This window comes from Rhinolophus sinicus, linkage group LG12 (genome assembly GCF_036562045.2).
Source record: "Rhinolophus sinicus isolate RSC01 linkage group LG12, ASM3656204v1, whole genome shotgun sequence".
NCBI lineage: Eukaryota > Metazoa > Chordata > Mammalia > Chiroptera > Rhinolophidae > Rhinolophus > Rhinolophus sinicus.
In genome coordinates this window covers 27864227-27886024 of record NC_133761.1, presented here as the reverse complement: position 1 = coordinate 27886024, position 21798 = coordinate 27864227, and the positions used below count along the sequence as shown (strand labels likewise).

The window sequence follows — 21798 nt, the reverse complement described above, 5'->3', positions numbered from 1 at the left end:
AGTGTTTTGGGTTTCTTCGGATAAATACCAAGAAGTGGGATTACTGTATCCTTCTATGTCTCTTGTTATAACCTTTGTTTTAAAGAGTATTTTGTTTGATACAAATATTATACCCCAGGGTTTTTTTTGTTTGTTTGTTTCCATTTACTTTCCATCCCTTTACTTCCAGTCTATGTGTCTTTCGATCTGAAGTGAGTCTCTTGTAAGGGTTTTGTTTTCTTATGCATTGAGCCACCCTATTTCTTTTGATTGGAGGATTTAACCATTTCTGTTTAAAGTAATTGTTAATAGATATGTAGTTATTGCCATTTTATTTTTAATATTTTGGATCTTTTTATTCTTCTTAAAGGAGTTCCTTTAACGTTTCTTGTAATACTTGTTTGGTGGTGATAAACTCCTTTAGTTTTTTCTTGTCTGGGAAGTTTTTTATATGTCCTTCGATTTTAAATGATAGTTTTGCTGGGTAGAGTAATCTTGGTTGTAGGTCCTTACTCTTTTCATCACTGAATATTTCTTGCCAATTCTTTCAGGCCTTCAAAGATTCTGTTGAGAAATTAACTGACAGTCTTATGGGAGCTCTCTTGTAGGTAACTAACTGCTTTTTTTCTTACTGCATTTAAGATTCTCTTTGTTTTTGCTCTTTGGCATTTTTAATTATGTGTCTTGGTGTAGGCCTCTTTGGGTTCATCTTATTTGGGACTCTGTGCTTTCTGGGGTTCTACGTCTATTTCCTTTGTCTGGTTAGGAAAATTTTCCATCATTATTTCTTCAAATAGATTTTCAATTCCTTGCTCTCTCTCTCTCTTCTCTTTCTGTTATCCCTATGTTGTGAATGCTGTTACGCTTGATGTTGTCCCAGAGGCCCCTTAAACTATTCTAATTTTTTTGTTTTTTGGATTCTTTTTTCTTTTTGCTATTCTGTTTGAGTGTTTTCTTCTACCTTATTTTCCAAATCGCTGATTTGATCCTCTACTTCATCTAGTCTTTTGGCGATTTTTTCAAGTGTATTCTTTATTTCAATTATTGTATTTCTTTACTTCTGATTGGTTGTTTTTTAAATGGCTCTATGCCCTTTTGCTTTCTTTCTGTTTGTTGAAGTTTTCACTAAGTTCTTTGAGCATTCTTATAACCATTATGTTGAACTCTCTATGTTGTAGGGTGCTTTTTTCTATTTTGTTTAGTTCTTTTTCTGGAGTTTTCTCCTGTTCTTTCATTTTGGACATATTTCTTTGTTTCCTCATTTTGGCTGCCTCTCTGTTTCTATGTATTAGGTAGATCTGCTACATTTACCAGTCTTGGTCAGTGGCCCTATGTAGTAGGTGCCCTGTGGGGCACAGTGGCACAGTCTCCCTGGTCACTTGTGCTGAGTGCCCCAGGAGTGTCTCTTGTGTGGGTTGTATGTATCTTCTTTTTATAGTTGAACCTTGATTGCTATTGGCAAGTCAGTCAGTGGGATTGATTCTCAGGCTGACTGGCTTGTGAGTTTGGCCATGTCCACTGCTTACAGACTTCTGCGTAGAGAGCTTACCCCACAGAGTAGGATTAGCCCCCAGTGGGCTCTGGTGCCTGTTGAGACCGCCCTTTGGGTTTGCCTCTTGTGGGGCTAATTGGGTGGTGCTCTGCTGTGGTCTGAAGCTGACCTACAGGTATATTGATTCTGGGGCCTCTTGGGAGGGGCTCCGGTGCAGGCCCATGTCTCTCACTGTCTGTGACCATCCAGGGACTACCTGATAGGAACTAGACAGCAATCCATGGTTGATCACTTCCTGTACTGGACCTGGAGTTGCATATGAGAGGCCATGCTGTGAACCAAGGATGGCTGCCACATCCTTGTCTGGGGTAGCTCCTGTTGCCATCTGCCAGCTCCCAGGGAAGGCTCAGCCACTGATTGAGCCTCCTGCAGTACACGAGTTGGGTGAGACAGGATGTCAGGGAGTCACCAGGGTGAGATGAGTGGTGTTCACCAGGTTAATGGATGTTTTGGTTTGGTGTCAGTGCTGAACCTGGAGCTACTCAGCAAAAGTCACAAAGCACACTAAGGGCAGTCATCACCGACCTGGGGCCCATGGATCCCTGAGAGTTGTCCAAGAAATAGTGCAATGTTGGCAGTGCTCAATGCTAACTGAGAAAGTGCCTCCTGCATTGTGTGAGTTGGGTGGGGCAGTGTCCCAGGGAGTCACCAATGTGGAGCTAGCGGAGTTCACCAGGCCAATACAGTTTCAGATTTGGCTGTGTTGGAGGCGTGGCTGAACACAGGAATGATGCACCCGCCTACTGGCTGCAAGGGAGAAGGATTCTACACAGGGAAAATGGTGACTGTTCCTGCAGTTCTTGTCCTGAAGCCACACAACTCAGTCTCTCTGTGTCTGTCTCTGACTCCTCCCTCATCATTGTCCCTCCAGTGGAGTCCAGGATGAGTGCGTGCGAGCCAGTGAGTCTGTGTCTGGATTTAAGAAGATGTCTGGATTTCCCACAGCCTTCCATCCTACCTGGACAGTCAGAATCACCACTGTTTTTCACAGCCAGATGTAGGAACTCCTCTTCTGGTACCCGTACTCTGGGCTGGAGAACTGCGAGTGGGGCTGGGTTCCCCTATTGCTCTGTGGGGGATCTCCACAGCTGAGATCCCTCCCAATTCACAACCAGCACATGCAGGTGTGGGGCCAGCCCTTTTTGCATCTCTGTCCTCCTACCAGTCTCTGTGTGGCTTCTTTATATCTTTAGTTATAAAACTTCTATTTAGCTAGACTTCAGATGGTTCTCCAGGTTGATTGTTCTATAATTTAGTTGTCATTTCAATGTGGTCATGGGAGGAGGCAAGCACAGTGTTTATCTACTCTGCCATCTTGGATCTCCAATCCCAGCCATTATTTTTTCCTCTTTCCCTGTCTCTTTTTCTGGAATTTCCCTTTGCCTCCTCTTTTCCTGTCTCTTTTTCTGGAATTTCCACATCAACCCTATATTGGTCTACTTAATGGTGTCCCACAGGTCCCTTCAGCTCTGTTCACTTTTCTTCAATCTTTTTTTATCGCGTTCCTCTGATTCAGTAATTTACATTGTTTCATCTTCAAGATTTCTTCTCCCTCCTAAAATCTAACTCTGTATCTCTCTAGTGAATTTTTTTTATGTCAGTTACTATACTTTCACCTTCAGCATTCCTTTTTGGGTTATTTTTAGGGTTTCTGTCTCTTTATTGACATTTCCATTTTGTTCATACATTTTTTTTTTTTTTTAATTTTCTCCACATGTTATTTTACTTCTTTGAACATGTTTAAAATGGTTGATTTAGTCTTTGTCTAGTAGATCTGCCATCAGGATTTTTTAGGGATAGTTTTTGTTGATCATTTTTTCCTTTGAATTGACCTTACTTTCCTATTTTTCTGTATGCGTTGTAATTTTTCTTTTCATTGAAAACTGGACATTTGAATCTAATCATGTGGTAACTTGGGAAATCATATGCTTTCCCTTCATTTGGTTTTGTTGTTTTCTGTTGGAGGACAGGGTCCTTTTTACCTACCCTGGAACCTGCACGTGTGCAGGTTGCTCCAGGAACAGTTGTACAACTACCCACCATGGGTCTGGAAGATGAGGGAATAGGTAGCTGTCAGCATGCTAAAAGCTCAAATTGACCGAAATTAACAACAATGTACAATGCAAGCCTTCTGAAGTTGAAAACTTTCAATAGACTGCAGAGTGCCAAAATAGTTATATCAGACAGATTTAGCCATTGTTGTCTAAGTGGGGAGATTGATTTCTGTTGCTTTCTACTCAGTCAACTTTTCAGAATATTCTCTTCTATTGTTTTTATTTTTGCCTTCTTTCTGTTTTGTGTTTCCCTAGAGACTCCTTACTAAATAGTGTCTAAATCTTGCAGTTGTTTTAGTTGTAATCCTGTTACTATTCAGGAATACTAACGATTTGTTTGTAAGGTGTTGATATAGGAGAAGCATTGGACAGTCCTATAATTAGGTCTCAGTTTTTTAGTGAGCCTGAGTTGGGTACATTCCTTCTGCCCATGAAGAAGGTTAGAGGGAGCTGTAGTTTGATATTTTCCTTCTCCCACAGCAAAGGCTAGAGGGGACTATAATTTGGTATTTACCTTCCTCAAGGTTGTTTGGTTTTTGTAAAACTCCAGTTGGTTAGGTTCTGTTAAAATATTTTCCCTTGATGCTGGGATTGTTCAGAGTATAGAGTTCTGGGAGTGTTTAAAAAGGGTTACTTTCCTTTCCTTCTGCTGGATGCAGGAGATTTTTGTCTGATCTTTTCAGTGAGCAACTGGTAGGGCTCCTGGAGGTAAAATTTATGGAAATGCCTAAGACTAGGACCTCTTGGAATTTTAAACTCTCAATCTACTTTACACTGGAGGTACAGCAATTGGTAAATTATAGTACAGAGTGTTCCTACAGACATTGGCTCCAAGTATGGACTTCTGTTGCTGGGTGTATACTCTTGTTAAAATGTGATATGTGATACTCTGTATCCGCTTGTCTTTTTCTCTAGTTTTCAGGGCAGCAGTTTGCTTGGTGACCTAAATTCTTTATGGCTTTAAAAAGAGTTGTTGATTTTCAGTTTGTTCAGCTTTTTTTCTTGTAAGGACTGAAGTAATAATTTCCAATCTCTTTGTGTATCAGACTGAAGCTGGGCATTCCCTCATACACTTTTTGGAATACAGGAATATAGGAGTTTATTGTCAGTAATGTCAAAGAAGTATATTATGTAATTAGTTTTTCATATTACCAGTTCTTAAATTATTATCTAAACATGAATTTTAATTATGGTCAGATACTTTGAGGTTTGATTTTTATTTAAAATATTGAAAAAAATAATAATTTTATACTCATGATTGTATTAAAGACAGGATAAATATTTATATTACCATATTATGATACATACAGAGGGTGCCAAAAAATGTATATACATTTTAAGAAAGGAAAACTGTATTAAAATTGTAATACTCGATATATATCAATAACAAAAGATGAATACAAGTCACATTGGACTTCTGCAATTACAAGAGGTGCTCAAAGTGGTTACCATCAGCATCTGAGACACCTCTGATTTCTCAGACACTTCTGATTACGGAGAACTACTGCTTGAGCAACATTGACTAAAGTGTCCACTTGTATTCTATTTTTTGGCAACCGGTATTTTAACTGGGAAGCTGATACAAATGTTTGTATATTTCATATATAAATATTTTACAAAGCCCAGAAATAGTTCCTGAATTGGTAATTAGAATTTTATGTCTATTAATTTTTTCAAGTAAAGATTTGAAATTGGAAACTGATTTGTAGATTAATATCAATTTATTTACTGTAAAAGTGTTTGTCACCAATTAAGAATAACATGATTCCTTTCAGCATATCGCTCAGGATTTCAATATCTCCTCTTTTACATATTTATTTCAATATTTGTTGTTTTTAACACATTATTTGGTGAAGGGTAATCTTGAATTGTTCTCCATTTTGATGAGCTGGTGTAGTAATCTTTCTTTGTCATTATCTATGTTCGACTTCTTTTGTTCTAAAATATTAAGAGAGTTTTGTCTTATTAAAGAAATACAGTGGTAAGTGTTTTAGATAGAATCCAATGTCACTATAGTTTGCTTGTGTTTGTTTGTTAATATATTTGGTGTTAAATAAAATCTTTTATAACTAATCCATTATATTACTATTTATATACTAAATGATGTGGCTTTAGCTCCAGGCCAAAACTGTTATACTTTTTGAAGTTTATGCAGAAAACACATAATTTTTTTTTCGGTTATTATGTATATAATTACCAGTTATATTTATTTATTGGGATAATGGTATATCTTTTAAATTATTGCTTAAATCATTATAAATAAGAATATACTGGAAACGAAAATCAATTTGATTTAAAGAGAATTTAATTTACTGCGTTAATAAAATTTCCTAATGAAAGTCCTAGATTTTGGTGACTGGTTTTTATTACCAATTCTTAGTCTTATTTTGGGAAACTAAAAGCTAATCAAGTCATTACTGAGTCATAGGTTTGTTTACCGCTCAGGAGCAGTCCTAGGCAAAGTGTAGGAAGCCAAATTTCAGAGTCATTGCTACCTTGTGTATGATCTTTCTGTACTTTTTAAATATCCAGTGTTATTTCAGTGAAGTACTGTGTTGATTATAGTTTAAATACATATTTAGACTGTTATATGAATAATTTACTTTAGCTTATGAATATTTTAAATTTAATATACATAGTTATTTCAGTAGATATTTTTAGGTAGATTGGATACATAACCCCCTTTTTCCAATTCCTTTATCTGCTTTTTAAGCAGTAAATACCATCAGATACATTTTTAAAAACTTATATTTTATTTAAATTCTATGCTTTTACTTCAATTTATTTTAATGAATAAATTTAAAACATAAAGAGGAAATCTATTAATCTTCAGTAAATCAAATTAGATATGGTATTTAATATGGTACCTTACAATAATTATTTTAAAAGTGTCAATATCAGTATCAACAAAAATATGCAGAAAACTTGAAGACTAAATCATGAAATCGTTAGAACAGTGGTAGAGTTTTAATATCAGTCCTCCATTAAGTACAAATGATTCAAATTCTCTTTTGTGTGTCAAATTAATTAAAATGTATAATTACAATATATATCAAAGCACTAAGCTTTTTTATGTAACAAACCTCATTTGTCCTTTTTATATGACCACAAATCTGTAGATAGAAATTTTTTCATAGTACAGTGCACTCAGTTGTGCAAACTTATCTTTTTAGGGTCAAAGAAGAACACAAACCACAGCCGACACAGTAAGTAAATGTATTAAGAGTGCAGTAGGCTTGACTTCTGTACCTTCGCCATATTCTGCTTTCTGCACCTTGGATGGTATTAGCTTCCACTAATACTGGATAGGCTGCAGCTAGTGTGTCTTCTGCTTTCTGACTTTCTGGCTTATTAGAGAGGTGCCTGCAGTTTCTTACGTCATCCACATACTGACTGGATGTAGTTTTTTGCTGCCTGCTTGTGGACTGGTTAAGTGTTCAAACTTAATTTCCCTACCTTCTGACTGCCTGGATGGTTAATTGGAGCTCACATTTCCATTGGCTGTAGCTTTTGTGCCTGTGTATTTTTATTATGAATAAGAAAACATTTGACCTACGTTGTTATTCATTTGGTTATTCAGTCACATTATTTGCTTATTTAAACAGGTGGTTTCCCTTTAGTGGGATCACTGAACTGGTAAATAACGTTCTTCAGCCCCAGCAAAAACAACAAAATGAAAAGGAGCCCCAGACGTAAGTAAGCTGATCTGTATAGACTAAATATTATCTCTGATAGTATAACATACTGAAGAGTATGTATTAAAATACTGCCCTTGGAATATTATTCCTCAGAAATGAATATTGTTAGGTTATGAGCTTTATACTTATACCTTTAATTAGCCCATGGAAATCGAAAAAGCAAAGGATAATTTATAGGGTAGTAACAACAAAGAGGTAATTCCCCACACCCCCCCAGTTTACTATAAATAACGTGAACTGTATTAATCCAGTAAAATATCTTTCTCCAATAATATAATATATTCCAAAGAGTTTTTTTTTTCTCAAAAATAATTCCAGAAGACATCACAAGGTTTTAATTCCCAAATTCAATCTTTGGTCGAATAGTTTCAGAAAAGTTGTTTTAAGAAAGATTAAGCAGGTTTTTTTTATTGTAATGCTTCTGACTGCCTAAATGTGCTACAAAATGTTAGAACATGCCATGTTTGCTAAACTTATTTGACTACTGAATCTTGTTTTCACTGAACATTTCATTAGATTATGAACCATAATTTGGGAAATGAAGAATTTATTTTCACATTGACCTGAAACATTAAAAAAAAGTCCATTCTATCTATTTTAGTTGTTAGTAGATTAAAAATCATTCGTTAAAAAGTTTTTCACACTTGTATCTTTTTAACTTCATGGAAGCAATATTATTTAGGTTGTTAAGTGGAAGTAACTCTGAAAATGTGAGAAAGACTGCATATGTGAGTATTTAAATTCTAGTCTCCCCATGATAACTTCCATTTTACACAACCTCTGTGCTTTTGTAAAGAAGGAGTTTATGTCAGTGGAGAAGATGGTTTGGTTGTAGGAATGGACAGACTGAGAAATGACATGACCTCTAGGAGAGAATGAGAATGGCTACTTAGAAGCCCTAAGATGAAATATATAAAAAACATTCACTTTTGCCTTTAAATGCAAACTAGAAGATAAATGTCTTCTTGTGTTGTTATAGGTGAGGATAATCTCCTCAACCGTTTTATTGTTACTTTGCATGCATTTTATTTTCAATTTTGTCAGTGTTTCAGTTTCAACGGAAGTAAAATACGTTGTGATATACCACTCCTAATAGTTGATATGTGGTTCTAGAATTGGAACTGTTGCTGTCTTTGATCTTTGGCATCTAGCAGAGTGGCTCATCTATAATCGGAATGCAATAAATATTTCTTTATAATTTATTTTACACGTTTTATCATTTTATGATATAATAATACTGTGTCACAATGAATAGGAATAAATTTAATACTCTTTCTAATTAGCAAAAATTGTATTAAATGGCACACAATGTCATTGTTTTCCTCATTTTTCTCTAAGGCACTGAAACATAATAAAATAGTAAAATCAATAACAAAATATAATTAGGTGCAACTTTGCCTCAATTTTAAGTGACTTCAGTTATGTATCTTGTTTGTGACTTTTAGAGAATAATCAAGATTAAGTCTTATTATATAGTAGATTAAGATAGGCATTAAATAAAATAGATATTTTATTAGTAACTTTAAAAAGTGATATCTATTCAAACAAAGTAACAGCTGATTGGCATAAACAAAGATCAAGGCAAATTTGAAAAGAAATAGCTTTCCTTCAATATAAATATAATTCAAATTGCTTTGATTTTTGGATAAGAAGATGATAGGAGAAAAGACTAGTACTTTCAGATGTTTTAAAAATTAATTCTTGGTTAGTAGGTATTATTTCCATTAAAGTTTCTTGGACAACTCATTTATTCTTGTGGTTCTGTGATTTGTGCAGATTTAAAAATTCAGAATTAATAGGTTCTCTCAATAGTTGCCTTCTTCATCTTCATTCTTACGCGGAAGATTTCTGGTATATAATTTTCTAGGAGATTTCCTTTATCTTTCTGATCCACAGACTAGGATTACTTCTGAATCTTCTCTTTCAATTTTTGTTCTCTTTGATCAGAGTCTACGACTTCTTTCTGCGTCATCTCCTTTGTTTCTCTCTTTGATTACCATTTGAGTGGAATAGCTTCTTATCTGCTTACTTTATATTTATTCATCCATAAAATTATTTCTGAGAGCAAAATTTCATGTATTTATTTTAGTTTATTAAATGTTAAAAGGTAGGACTTAATTTTTTTGTATTCTGTATAAACATTTTCATAGTAGAATAACTAAGTAAATGTTCTATCAGTATTAAAAATCTAATATTTCCTGAACAGTAATTTCATTTTAATGAAATTTGGGAAATTCACATGAAATTGTAGGTATAAGTAGAACAGTGTATCCAACTTTGATTTTCTTTAAACTTTGAGGCATAGAAAATTGAGCTTTTTGTTTCAGTTGGCAGTTCATTCAACCCTTGCAAAAATTGCTTAATATACAAATTAAATAATTTTATCATCTTTACTTCACTATTTCTTTGCATCAGCATCAAAATGAGGGAAAATTGTCCATAAAGGCAATATAAATTATATGTAAATTTTCAAACATGTTCCTGGATAATTAAGTATGGGCATACTAGGAAAAGAATGATAAATGCTTTGTGATGCAACTGTTATTTTAATGTTGTAGCCCCAACATCTAGCATAATATCAAAGGTAAGTAAGAGTTTTAGATACAAATTAAACTACTCAATTGGATTAGTTTGTTTGAATTTTCATATAAGTTTTACTCGTGTTGTGATATGATAATATACTTTTAAATACTTGAAAAATCTAAAATTTGAATCACTGCAATTAGATGACCATTTAATATAGTAATCTTCTTTGATTATGAGGTGTTTTAATAGGAAAATATGCTAAGAGGAAGAGTGTTTTTTTAAGCATAGGGAATATATATGAAAGTTTTTAGGTAGTTAAGGATTTGAGAGATACAAAGAAGCCCAGTGTGCTGTAAATTAATATAGTGGTCTCAAGAGGGAATGTGTCAGGAAATGAGGCTCCAGAGGTAGGATTAGGGCTGAGTATCAATATAAAGGGAAGATATTGAAAAGTTTTAAACGTGGGAGTGATATGATTTAATTTATGTACAAAGATCAATCTGGCTGCTCTATGAGTGAGTGAGAATAGAAGTGGAGAGAGCAATGAGGCGGCTTTTGTGAAGGACTCTGCTTGAAATCATGATGACATGGACCAGGTTAATGACAGTGAAGATGGGGAGAAGTAGATTGGGATTATATTAGGAGGTTGAAATGACATAATTTGTTAGTGGAGTAGATTTGGAGGGAGTTAGTAAGGAAGAGAAAAGAACCAAAGATGGCTGCAAAATTTCTGATTGGAAGAACTAATTGGGTGGTGATGGCATTAACTATGATCAAGAAGGGGAAAGGATGAACAGGTTAAGAGTAGAAACTAAAACTTAAGTTTTAAACTTTTTTAAAAAATAAATTTTATTGGGGAATGTTGGGAGACAGTGTGTTTCTCCAGGGCCCATCAGCTCCAAGTCGTTGTCCTTCCTTCTAGTTGTGGAGGGTGCAGCTCAGCTCCAAGTCCAGTTGCTTTTTTTAATCTTTAGTTGCAGGGAGCACAGCCCACCATCCCATGTGGGAATTGAACTGGCAACCTTATTGTTGAGAGCTCACGCTCTAACCAACTGAACCGCCCAGCCACCCCTCCGGAAGCTCAGCAGCAGCTCATTGTCTTCATCTAGTTGTGGAGGGCACAGCTCACTGGTCCATGTGGGAATTGAACTGGCAACCCTGTTGTTCAGAGATCGCGCTCTAACCAACTGAGCCATCCGGCCGCCCCAAGTTTTAAATTTTTTGAGTTTAAGATGCCTATAAATTAGTCAGCTTTAAAAGAGAGAGATGGATTGGCTGGACATATAATTTTGGAATTGTCTAGAAGAATAGATAAGATAAACTAGAGAGAGAGAGAGTGTGTGTGATGAACAGCAGATAAGAAGGTCCGTGATTGAGCCCCGAAGAATTCTGTTACTGTGCAGGGTACTAAGAATCCAGAGATAAAAGGACTGTGGTTCCTGCTGTCAAATATTTCACAGTCAAGTGGGGAAAATACATGTTAGCAATTAGCAATATTGTGGAGACTTAACGTTTTGTCTTTGACATGTAGAGTTTGGAAGTTGTCATTCCCATTCTCACAAGAAGAAAAAACCTGAACAAACTAATTACCAACAACTTTTCTTCTTTAATTTTCTTAGACATATCAGAAAATTGAGGTCACAGGGCTTATCAATGCCCGACAACTGGAGATAGAGGTGAATAAAGAGTATTATAGCTTGCTGGGAGCAGAAACCACTGGGACTAGGTTCTGGTAGGAAAACTTAAACTATACTTGACAAACAACTGAAGGCTGAGTGTGGACTAACTTAAAAGTTAATTCCTGGGGGCCCAGACTTAGGGGACCTCCCCAGTTTTGTGAGTTTACCTTCAGGAACCCCACCAGGTTCTCAAGGTGAAGATCAGGAGAAAATTCTCTCATACTTCCAGCAGAGACAAGGGAAAAGTAACCATTTTGAAATACTCCCAGAGCTTTTCGTACTCAAGGAAAACTAATTCAGTAGAGCCTAACCAACACGAGAGAAGGGAAATACCCAACTGCAGTCCCCTCTAACCTTCCTGTCTCACCAAAAGGGAGAAAAGCAGAGAAGTATTTGTGAAGGTCAAGGCCCAGGGGCACAGGTCCACTAAAAAACTGAGACTTATTTACAGGATATAGACTGCTTTTCTTTAAAGTGGTAACTCAGGAACCAGGCTGCTTCCATCTTGTTGGTAAGTCTGCTGGAACACATAGCTACCAGGGTCGCTGCATCAGAGGAAGAGAGAGAATGGACAACTCATCCTTATTCTTAACCATGGAAAACAGGAAGTGACATGGACCACTTTTGCTCACAGCTCATTGCCCAAAACTTGTTACAGGCTCTTAACTGACTTCAAGGACATCTAGAAAGTTTCTCCATGTGCTCATGAAGAGAGAGCAACGTAATATCTATTATAGTTATTTTACATTTAATTCTCATTTATTGCAATGAGATGGAAATTTCAGAATGCTGAAAGATAAAGATTTGCCAAAAGAATGCTACTATAGCAAAGCTAACTCTCAATATCAGTCCCTACTCTTGGTGCTATTGTTTCTACTGAACTGCAGTAATGACTAATTTTTATAAGACTGAAGATTAGAATTAATAATATGAAGAAAATCCAAATATAGAAATGTGGTCTGGAAGGAAGGAAATTTATAGGTAGTGTTTCAGGGAACACCTATTAAATTTTTTCAGAGGGATTACAAGGAGACTTTTGCATTGTCTTAGGTGAAAGTGAAAGACTATAGTACATTAAAGATACAATAACTGAAAATATATGGAAGCATACTGAGGAACCTTTAGGTGACCTTCAGAGATGCTAACGTACAATAAAAAATAAGATGGATAGTAAACAAAATAATTTAAAAAAGGAACAGAGATAGCAGAAATCTTCTGTTCTTGTGTGGAAGCTGTCTACTTTGGTCATCTTCATGATCTAAGAGTCATTGGTTAGCTGTTTCTCTCCAAAGATAATTTGCTTTGGAGGATTCTTAAGACTCTCTGTGGGGACAGAGCCAGGAGTGCAGTTTCCAGGCTCTTGGTCTCACGTGGAAAGGTGCTGGCTCAGGTAGTAAATGGCCATCAACTGTGATTGGATGGCCATCAGCTGTGGCTACGTGGCCGCCAGCTGTAAGCAGTGAGCCATTGGCCAATAATATAACTGCGGTGGCTACGCTAGCAGAAAATGGGGGCTAGCGAGAAGATGGTGGCTGAGCTGGCAAGAGCGGATTGCAGTTAGCATGGCGGATTGCAGCTAGCAAGTGAGGTTGGTTGGCAGAGAAAGTGGACAGCAGGTAGCGGATAGTGTGGCTCCTGCTTCCTGTGTCTCCAACCCAGCCACCAGCGAGATTATAGTGGTATGACTCCTCTATCTATGGCTCCGTGGGTGTTCCTGTTTGGCCTCACCATGTCCTGCGTTCTTATGTGGGGAGTGGGAGCTGAGACCCCACATGCCACCCTGCATGACACTCTCCTATTTAGTTTCCTGATGTAGTTTTCCAACAGTCCAGGCAAAATTGTGTCTTTTTTAGTTGCAAAATAATGAATTTAGGGATCAACATTTTGAGGCTTTCACTGAATTGTTAATTGTTAACATGACTCATTACAATCTTTTCTATTAAGACTCTGAGGCAATTTTTCTTTCCTAGCTCTTCCAGAAGACTAAATCTCTAGGTTTCTGGTTATGGAGAGTTTTGGAAAGACTGCTTATACCTATTGATGATTAAGACTAAGTGTATCACATGATTCCTTTGCTGTACTTAATTATGTTAACTTGAAATAGAAATAAGTCTAGGATTAGAGGTGAAATTTCTAAACGCATGGGCAGCCTATTAGTAACTCATAAGGGAGAGCTGATGGATCCCCAAAAGGGTTGCTTTTTATTGTTTGGAAGTCTAATTAATTACAGTGGAAATTGAAGGGTCCTTGAGAATATATTAATTTAATTTTACTTTAAAAATTCCACTTGTTCTTTCTTTTTCTGAAGATTGAGGATGATAAGGACAAAGTTTTTATGTGAGCCACGTGCTTCTTATTGGTGCTTGACTCGTCAAAATGGTTGATACGGAGTTTTGAAATGGAGAAGGAAGTTACTGCACATAGGTGTGTTTCCAAGTCCAGAACAGATATTCTTCAATTTGAATAATCTAAAATTGACTGCATCTGTCATGTACTTTAAAACCACCTTAAATTCCTTTTGGCTCAAGAAAGGGATAAATAAGGAAAAATTGTGAATGACAGACTGCTAATACAGAAAAATGAATTTAGAAAAAAATGGTAAAAGTAGCAAATTACTTATTGCAAAGGAAAGATTTTATTAAAACATAATGTGTAGTGAAAAGTGCACAAATTGAAAATATATAGCTCATTGAAGTGCCAGATGGTGAACTTAATCTGGAAACCATTACCAAGAGCAAGAAGCAGAACATTACCAGCCTTCTAGGATCTCTTCCTCATGCTTACTTCCAGGGAGGACTACCTTCTACCCCAAAGGGTAACTTTTATTCTGACTTCTATCTAGCATCAAAGATTATTTTTGCCTATTTACACTTAGGCTTTATACAAATGGTATCACATAGTATGTATTTTACTGGGTCTGTATTATTTTGTTCAACATAATGTTTGGGAGATTTCATCCATATAATTGCATCTAGTTGTATTTCATTCATTCTCATGGCTTTATGGTACTCTAGTATCCAAATATACTGCGTTATTTATCTCTTTTACTATTGTTATATATTGAGGTTGTTTTCAATATTTGACTATTATGAATAGTGCTACTATATACATTCGGATGCCATTCTTTTTTTCCTATTACTTTGGAGGAGAATTTTATAATTTATGTGAAAGTGAAGTCGTTTAGCTATTTTAAAATATTTTCAAATCTTGAAGCTACTTACTAAGTCAGGGTCGCTATGTGTCCAGTTCCCTGTTTATTTATATGGTAATGCTATAGGTACTGTTTGTTGAGCATTTTCTACTGCTTAATATTTTGATGCCTCTGCATCTGTCCAAGAAAAGGAGAAAAGGCATTTCAGGCAGAGGAATAACACATAGGATGATATGATCTGATTTGTATTTTAGAACAAACGTTGGAGTTATAATAGGCATTTAGGGAGCTATTTAGAAGTTCATCTGGGATGGCCATCTATGACATATGTTTATTCTTTTATCCTAAAAGGACATTAGTCTTTTCTCTCAGCTGATTAGTAAAGCAGCAGCTTTCACATTAAAATTTTTTTTTCTTTCATCCGTAAAAAGAAATATATTTTGCACTATAATCCTATATACACAAACCTACATACAATATGTATGTGGTGTGTATGTGTGTGTGTTTGTATGTATGTATGAAGTAGAAACAAGATTTGCATGAAATGCTTACTTGCACACTTTCCAATGCTCTGTTCTATCCTGTTTCATTAAAAAATTGTGAGTCTTGGGCAGCTAAATTGATTGCATGTCCTAGTATTGGGGTGCACTTTGCAGTTTGAAAAGCACGCTAAAAAACTGTGTGACTACATTTAATGGTAACATTCCATAACTGTGTGCCATGAACTTGTAGAAAGCATTACTTCAAATTCATTCTGTGATGAAAATCAGTGTCAAAATGATATTTTTTGAATGCTTCAGTTTTATTAATAATCAAGTCACTTCTTAAGGTTAAAGAGTTTCACAGATTTGGACTTTTAAAGAAAAAACTTTATAATATCTGATCAACTTAAATCTTGGAAGAATAATCATAGTTAAAAAGTGTGAGAATATAGAAATACAGTTTTCCATTTGATTAATCAGACACAATTTTACTTCTTTAAATGATAAAGAGAATAAATACTCAGATACTAAAACCTTGAATTGTATTGTAGGTAGTAATGCAAGCCCAAGTCCAAGTCCAAGCCCAAGTAGCCCAGACATACAGAAAATGTAAATGAGAAGACAGAAACAGAAACATTGAGTGAGGTTGCCTTCCTATGTTATCTCAATTGTCATAGTAACTCAATGGAGTCTATATTAAAATCGCCACTTTACAGATGCAGACACTGGTACTCAGAGTAAGTAACTTACTAGCTGTGTCAAACAGCTAATAGGTAATGAAACCAGGACTTGGACCATGTTTAAACATAAGTATTTATTCCTCATCTTAGAAATACTGAATTTTTCTTGCTTATTTAAAATACCTCAAATTAATTTTAAAGCACATGTTAATTACCTAGTATGTATAAGATACTGTGCTAGGCAAAAAATGAATGGCCCTAGACAGAAAACACACATGAGAATAATTACAGTATAATACAGTGTTCAGAGGAACAACACAAGCGTAAATGTTTGGCTTTGCTTGGTGGGGATCAGGAGGGTTGCTGAAGTCTGAGCTAGGTCTTGAATGTTGAGAAAGTGTACTAAGGAGAAAAAAAGTAAATGATTTTGTAGTTGATTGAATAGCATATGCAAATGTGTTGAAGAGCATAATATGGTTGGAGAACTCTATTGTTCTAGTGTAAATGTTAGAAGAGGGGCAGCTATAGATTAAGCTGTAGAGCAACGAAGGGTTGAAATCATGAATGATGTGTATGCTAGTAATTCTGAGAACAATCTGCGAGCTTCTTAAAAATTCAGATTCTTGGGTTCCTACTCCAGAAATTTAAATTCATTAGGTTTGGTGTAGATTCAGGGAATCTGCAGTTTTGTTTTTTACACCCAACTCTTTAAAGTACCTTCTCATATATTTACTTTCATTAGTTATTATTTTGATATCTTAGTTGCCAGCAATATGAATAGCAGCTGTGCTGCTACATCATGCAGTAGTTCAAGGTTTACAGTTATCTACACCAAGCTCAGATTAAGTTCAATTAAGTTCACACAAATTATAAAAAAAAATTTATATAATGAGGTCAGAGTTTTCTTTTAAAAATTTTTTTAGATGGTGAGCACATGGTGTTTTACCCAAGCAGCAGTACATAAAAAAATGTCTTACTCTCCAATGTCAGCAACCCTGTCTGATCCCCACCAAGCAGAGCCAAACATTTACTCTTTTGGTGTTCTTCCGAACAATATATTATATTGTAATTTTTCTTATGTGTATTGTCTGTCTAGGACTGTTCATTTTTCGCCCAGCACAGTACCTTACACATACTAGGTAGTTAATATGTGCTTTATTTAACATTTATTTGAGGTATTTTAAATAAGTAAGAAAAATGTAGTATTTCTGTGGTGGGAAACAAGTTTCATAAAAGCATGAAACACCTTTCATCTCGGCACCAGAGAGGGTTATCTACATATTGAGGATAATTATTTCCTAGTGTCAATAATAAACTTTGAGTGTACTTTTACTTATTTAAAATCTCAGTTTCTAACATCAAGATTATGTCACCTTGTGAATGGAATGATGATTTCACTTCCAAATTCTATATGAAGTCTGATAATTAAGTTCGCAAACCTGTTGCAATGATGTTGCTAACCTTTTTTGATATCAGGGGGATTATTCATTGTGAATTTGTACCAACTGGATAAACAGTTAACCAAATTTACTATTTAGAAGTGCTGAAAAGGCAGCGTGAAAAAGCTAGACTACCTGAATTTTTTTCGCCAACAATTCATGGCTCTTTCATCACGACAATGCACCAGCTCACACAGCACTGTCTGTGAGGGAGCTTTTGGCCAGCAAAAACCTGTATTGGAGCACCCTCCCTACTTACCTGATCTGGCCCCCAATGACTTCTTTCTTTACCGGAAGATAAAGGAAATATTGAAAGGAAGACATTTTGATGACATTTAGGACATCACGGGTAATGCTACGACAACTCTGATGGCCATTCCACAAAAAGTTATTTTCAAAATTGCTTTGAAGGGTGGACTAGGCACTGGCGTCAGTGCATAGCTTCCAAAGGGGAGTACTTCGAAGGTGACCGTAGTGATATTCAGCAGAGAGGTATGTGGCACTTTTTCTAGGATGAGTTCATGAACTTAATTGTCCAACCTCATATCTAGTGATTATATTAAAACTTTTTTTTTTTAATGGACCTTCTGAATTTCATTGCCCTTTGGATACTGGTTATGATGGCATCAAGAAGCTTAGAAGCAGAGTCATTTGTAATATATATATGCATATATATATATATACATATATAAAATATAAAAGATTAATATTATGTAAATAATTTTATGTGAATTTTGATATAAAGAATATTTTAATGTGTTTTTTTTGGGGGGTGCAATAGTTACATATTATTTTGGATAAATACTATTAGCCTAAAAAGAGTGAATCAAATATTTATTTGAGATAGTTTCATAATATTTCTCATCTTTATCTTACTGAGTTTTATAAATGTGATGTCACAAACTCAGTTGGATATCAGATAATATGGGAAATGAACCTTAGCATGGAATTTAAGATATTTCCCTTCAAGTTGCCTTTCCAGCTTCTAATACTGTATTTCTTTTCTCCCTTAACTTATGCAAACTTTATGCCAAATGAAAATACTTTCAACTTTCTGAATTCTCCATCTACTTTCATGTTTTGTATATAAAATACTTCAAGTTGAATCGTTCTTCATTTTCTATCACAATTTCGCATATCTTTCAAGCCCAGGATCTTTAAAAACTAAAAATATACCTCTCTTCTATGAAGTCATGCCAACACCATTTATAATTAATGTCTCTCTTTTTTTTTTTTTTTGGTGCTCTGGAACCATTTTTCTTATATATTTATTTAGTATATATTTCATTTTGTCGTGTATTATAATTTATTTACATTTATTTCATGTCTATACTTGTCCATATATGTCTATCCTATCTTATTGATGACAAGATTTGGTCATATTTAACTTTATATGTTGGTTTCATCACTTATTAAATAGTACACACACAATAAACATTTGTTTATTCATCATTAATTCAAGGATTTGGTAAGTATTTGTTGAGACGTTGGCTATGGGCCGTGCATTATGCCAGTCAGTGGAATAAAATGGAGAGCAGTAACAGATAGAACAATCCTCATGGATTATATTTTCTAATTAGGGAGCTAGGCATTAATCAGATAATCATATATGTGAATAAAAAGGTACAACTGTGGAAATGCAATATAGTATATAGTTCTTTGAAAATATTTGTGGAGGAATTTGACATGTGAGGGATGTTAAGGAATACCTTTCCAAGGTATTCCTTTCCAAGGAAGTGATAATTGAAATGCAGTGAGAATAATGAGGAATTATGAAAGTGGAGAGCAGAAAGTATCAGGGTTATATTGGCTTCATGAAATTTTTGGGGAACTTGCTTTTACTTTTATTCTGAAACAACATGTAGAACATAAGAATATCTTATAGAGGTTCTTAATCTGTTTTTTGACAAGTTGATGAATCCTATAGACTCCGTCTCAAAATAATGTTTTGTGCAATTAAGACAAACACAAAATATAATACAAGCAATTACACACACACACACACACACACACACACACACACAATTACAAAGGGAGCCAATTAAATTGAAATACAGGTTTGTCCATGGACCCCTTAGGGGTGGATCACAAGTTAAGGTGGAACATTTTGAGTTAAAAAGTCTCCAGTAAAACCATATAGACAATTACTGTCTTTTGAGGATTGGCAATAAATGGACTCACCATGTTTGTAGGAGAGAAGACCCAACATTGTAAAGATGTCATTCTTCTAAAACTAATGTATAAATGTGATGTAATCATAATAAAAAACATCCACCAGGATTTTCAAGAGAACTGGATAAAAGGATTAAAATATTTATTTGGAAGAAAAATGTTTTACAAATAGTAAAACAATTTTCAAAAAGAACAAAGAGGAGAATCCATTTTGCCAGATAGCAAAACAATTTACAAAGCCAAAGTATTAACACTATATAGTCTGGATATATGGATTTCTTTATTTTTCTGAAATCACACCTCTAATAAAAGGGAGTTGCTCTGAGTTCTTGTAAAATCTATCTTATTATGAGAAGCCCTCAATTTCTTTGAACTACAAAGTACTGCTTGGAGAAGGCGTATTGTGTTGAAGGACCTCAAACAAACTTACCTATACCTATGGATATTTCAGTTGCCCCCCTTATCCATGATTTCACTTTCTGCTGTTTCCGTTACCATCAGCCGTGGTCTGAAAATATCAAATGGAAAATTCTAGAAATAAACAATTTATACATTTTAAATTGCACACCATTCTGAGTAGTGTCATGAAATCTCCCGCTGTCCCACTCTGGCCTGCCCAGGACACGAATCATCCCTTAGTCCAGCATCTCCACACTGTCTATGTTACCCACGCATTAGTCACTTGGTTATCAGATGGGGTGTTGTGGTATCACAGTGTAACTTTATTTTCTTAGTGGCCTCAAAGTATAAGTGTAGTGATGCTGGCAATTTGGATATGCCAAAGAGAAGCCATAAAGTGCTTTCTTTAAGTGTAAAGGTGAAAGTTCTAGACTTAATAAGGAAAGAAAAAAAATGATATGCTGAGATTGCTAAAATCTATAGTAAGAAGGAATCTTTTGTTAAATTGTGAGGAAGGAAAAAGAAATTTGTGCTACTTTTGTGCCACACTTCAAACTGCAAAAGTTACAGCAACAATGTGTGATAAGTACTTATTAGTTACGATGGAAAATGCATCAAATTTGTGGGTGGAAGACATGAACAGAAAACATATTCCCATTGACGACAACATGTTGTGCCAGAAAGCATTGAGCCTATACGAAAACTTCAGCAAGTGGTCCGCTGAAATGAGTGACACTGAGCCATTTTATTGCAAGTAAGGGATGGTTACACAGATTCAGGAGTAGGTTTATATAAAAATTACTGGAGAAGAGAGAGACCACATTCATGTAACTTTTATTACACTGTATTTTATTATTAAAATTGTTCTATTTTATGATTAGTTATTGTTGTTAATCGCTCACTGTGCTTGGCTTATAAATTAAACTTTGTCATATATATATGTATATATATATATATATATGTATATATTTATATATTTTCCTATATATAAATTAAACTTTGTCATATATATGTAATATATAAATATATAAATAGGAAAAATATACATAATACATAAATATATAAATAGGAAAAATATACATAATATATATAAATATGTATATAATAAAAAATAATATATATAATAAAAATAATAAAATATATATATTATATATATATATAAATATATATATAGGAAAAAACGTAGTATATATATAAATAGGGTTTGGTACTATTCTCCACGGTTTCAGGCATCCACTGGGGTTCTTGGACTGTATCCCCTGTGGATATGGGGATACACTGTACCTGATGGAATTTGTGAAAGGGGAGATAAATAAATTTAGCAACAATCTAGAAATTTCCAGAGGTATGACCTCACAATGGCTAATGTTGGAAGTTGTAGTAAACAAACCTTTTAAAGATTACTTTAAAAAAGTAATAAAAATGGTTAGTTTATGGAGATCATGAAAGCCTACCTATCAGATGAACGGAAAAACAACAACAACAAAAATCTATGTGGCTGGGTATAAAACTACCAGGAACAGCAGGATTACCATGAACAGGTTGTAAAGTTTTGTTTTCTCAAAGACTCAGAAGTGAATAAAATCTATTTTGGAAAACAGTGAGGTCCTTTAGTGGTGATGGAAACATTTATGTAGAAAATACACATTAAAAATTTGGATTATAAAATAGCTTTATGAAATAAAGTGGAAAAAACAATAGTTTTGAATATATTATTGTATATGTCTTTTAAATATCCACTTGTAGTAAAAATTTTAAATTAAATATGAGTATATCTTTGACTCTTTTATCTATATCAGGGATCAGCAAAATATGGCCTGTGGTTCAAATCCTGTATCCTGCCCGTTTCTGTAAATAAAGTTGTATTGGAACACAGTCAAGCTCATTTGTTTGCGCATATATATATATATATATATATATATATATATATATATATATATTTATGGCTGCTCTTGCATCCTAATGCCAGATTTGAGTAGTTGTGACA

The 21798-nt window shown here is 34.7% G+C and overlaps 1 protein-coding gene across 42 annotated transcripts in view; it reads left to right on the top strand.

The window, feature by feature from the left end:
• The window catches only part of RIMS2 (regulating synaptic membrane exocytosis 2), a 592512-nt gene that overhangs the window by 100662 nt on the left and 470052 nt on the right, over positions 1-21798 (top strand). For 25 of the 42 annotated variants that reach the window (XM_074316891.1, XM_074316853.1, XM_074316856.1 and 22 more), the window contains exons 2-3: positions 6759-6791; positions 7191-7277. The exons of the other annotated variants lie outside the window; for them this stretch is intronic. In XM_074316891.1, coding sequence (XP_074172992.1) covers positions 6759-6791; positions 7191-7277 — 120 coding nt within the window. The remainder of the gene's footprint in view (positions 1-6758; positions 6792-7190; positions 7278-21798) is intronic. 42 annotated transcript variants of the gene reach the window in all.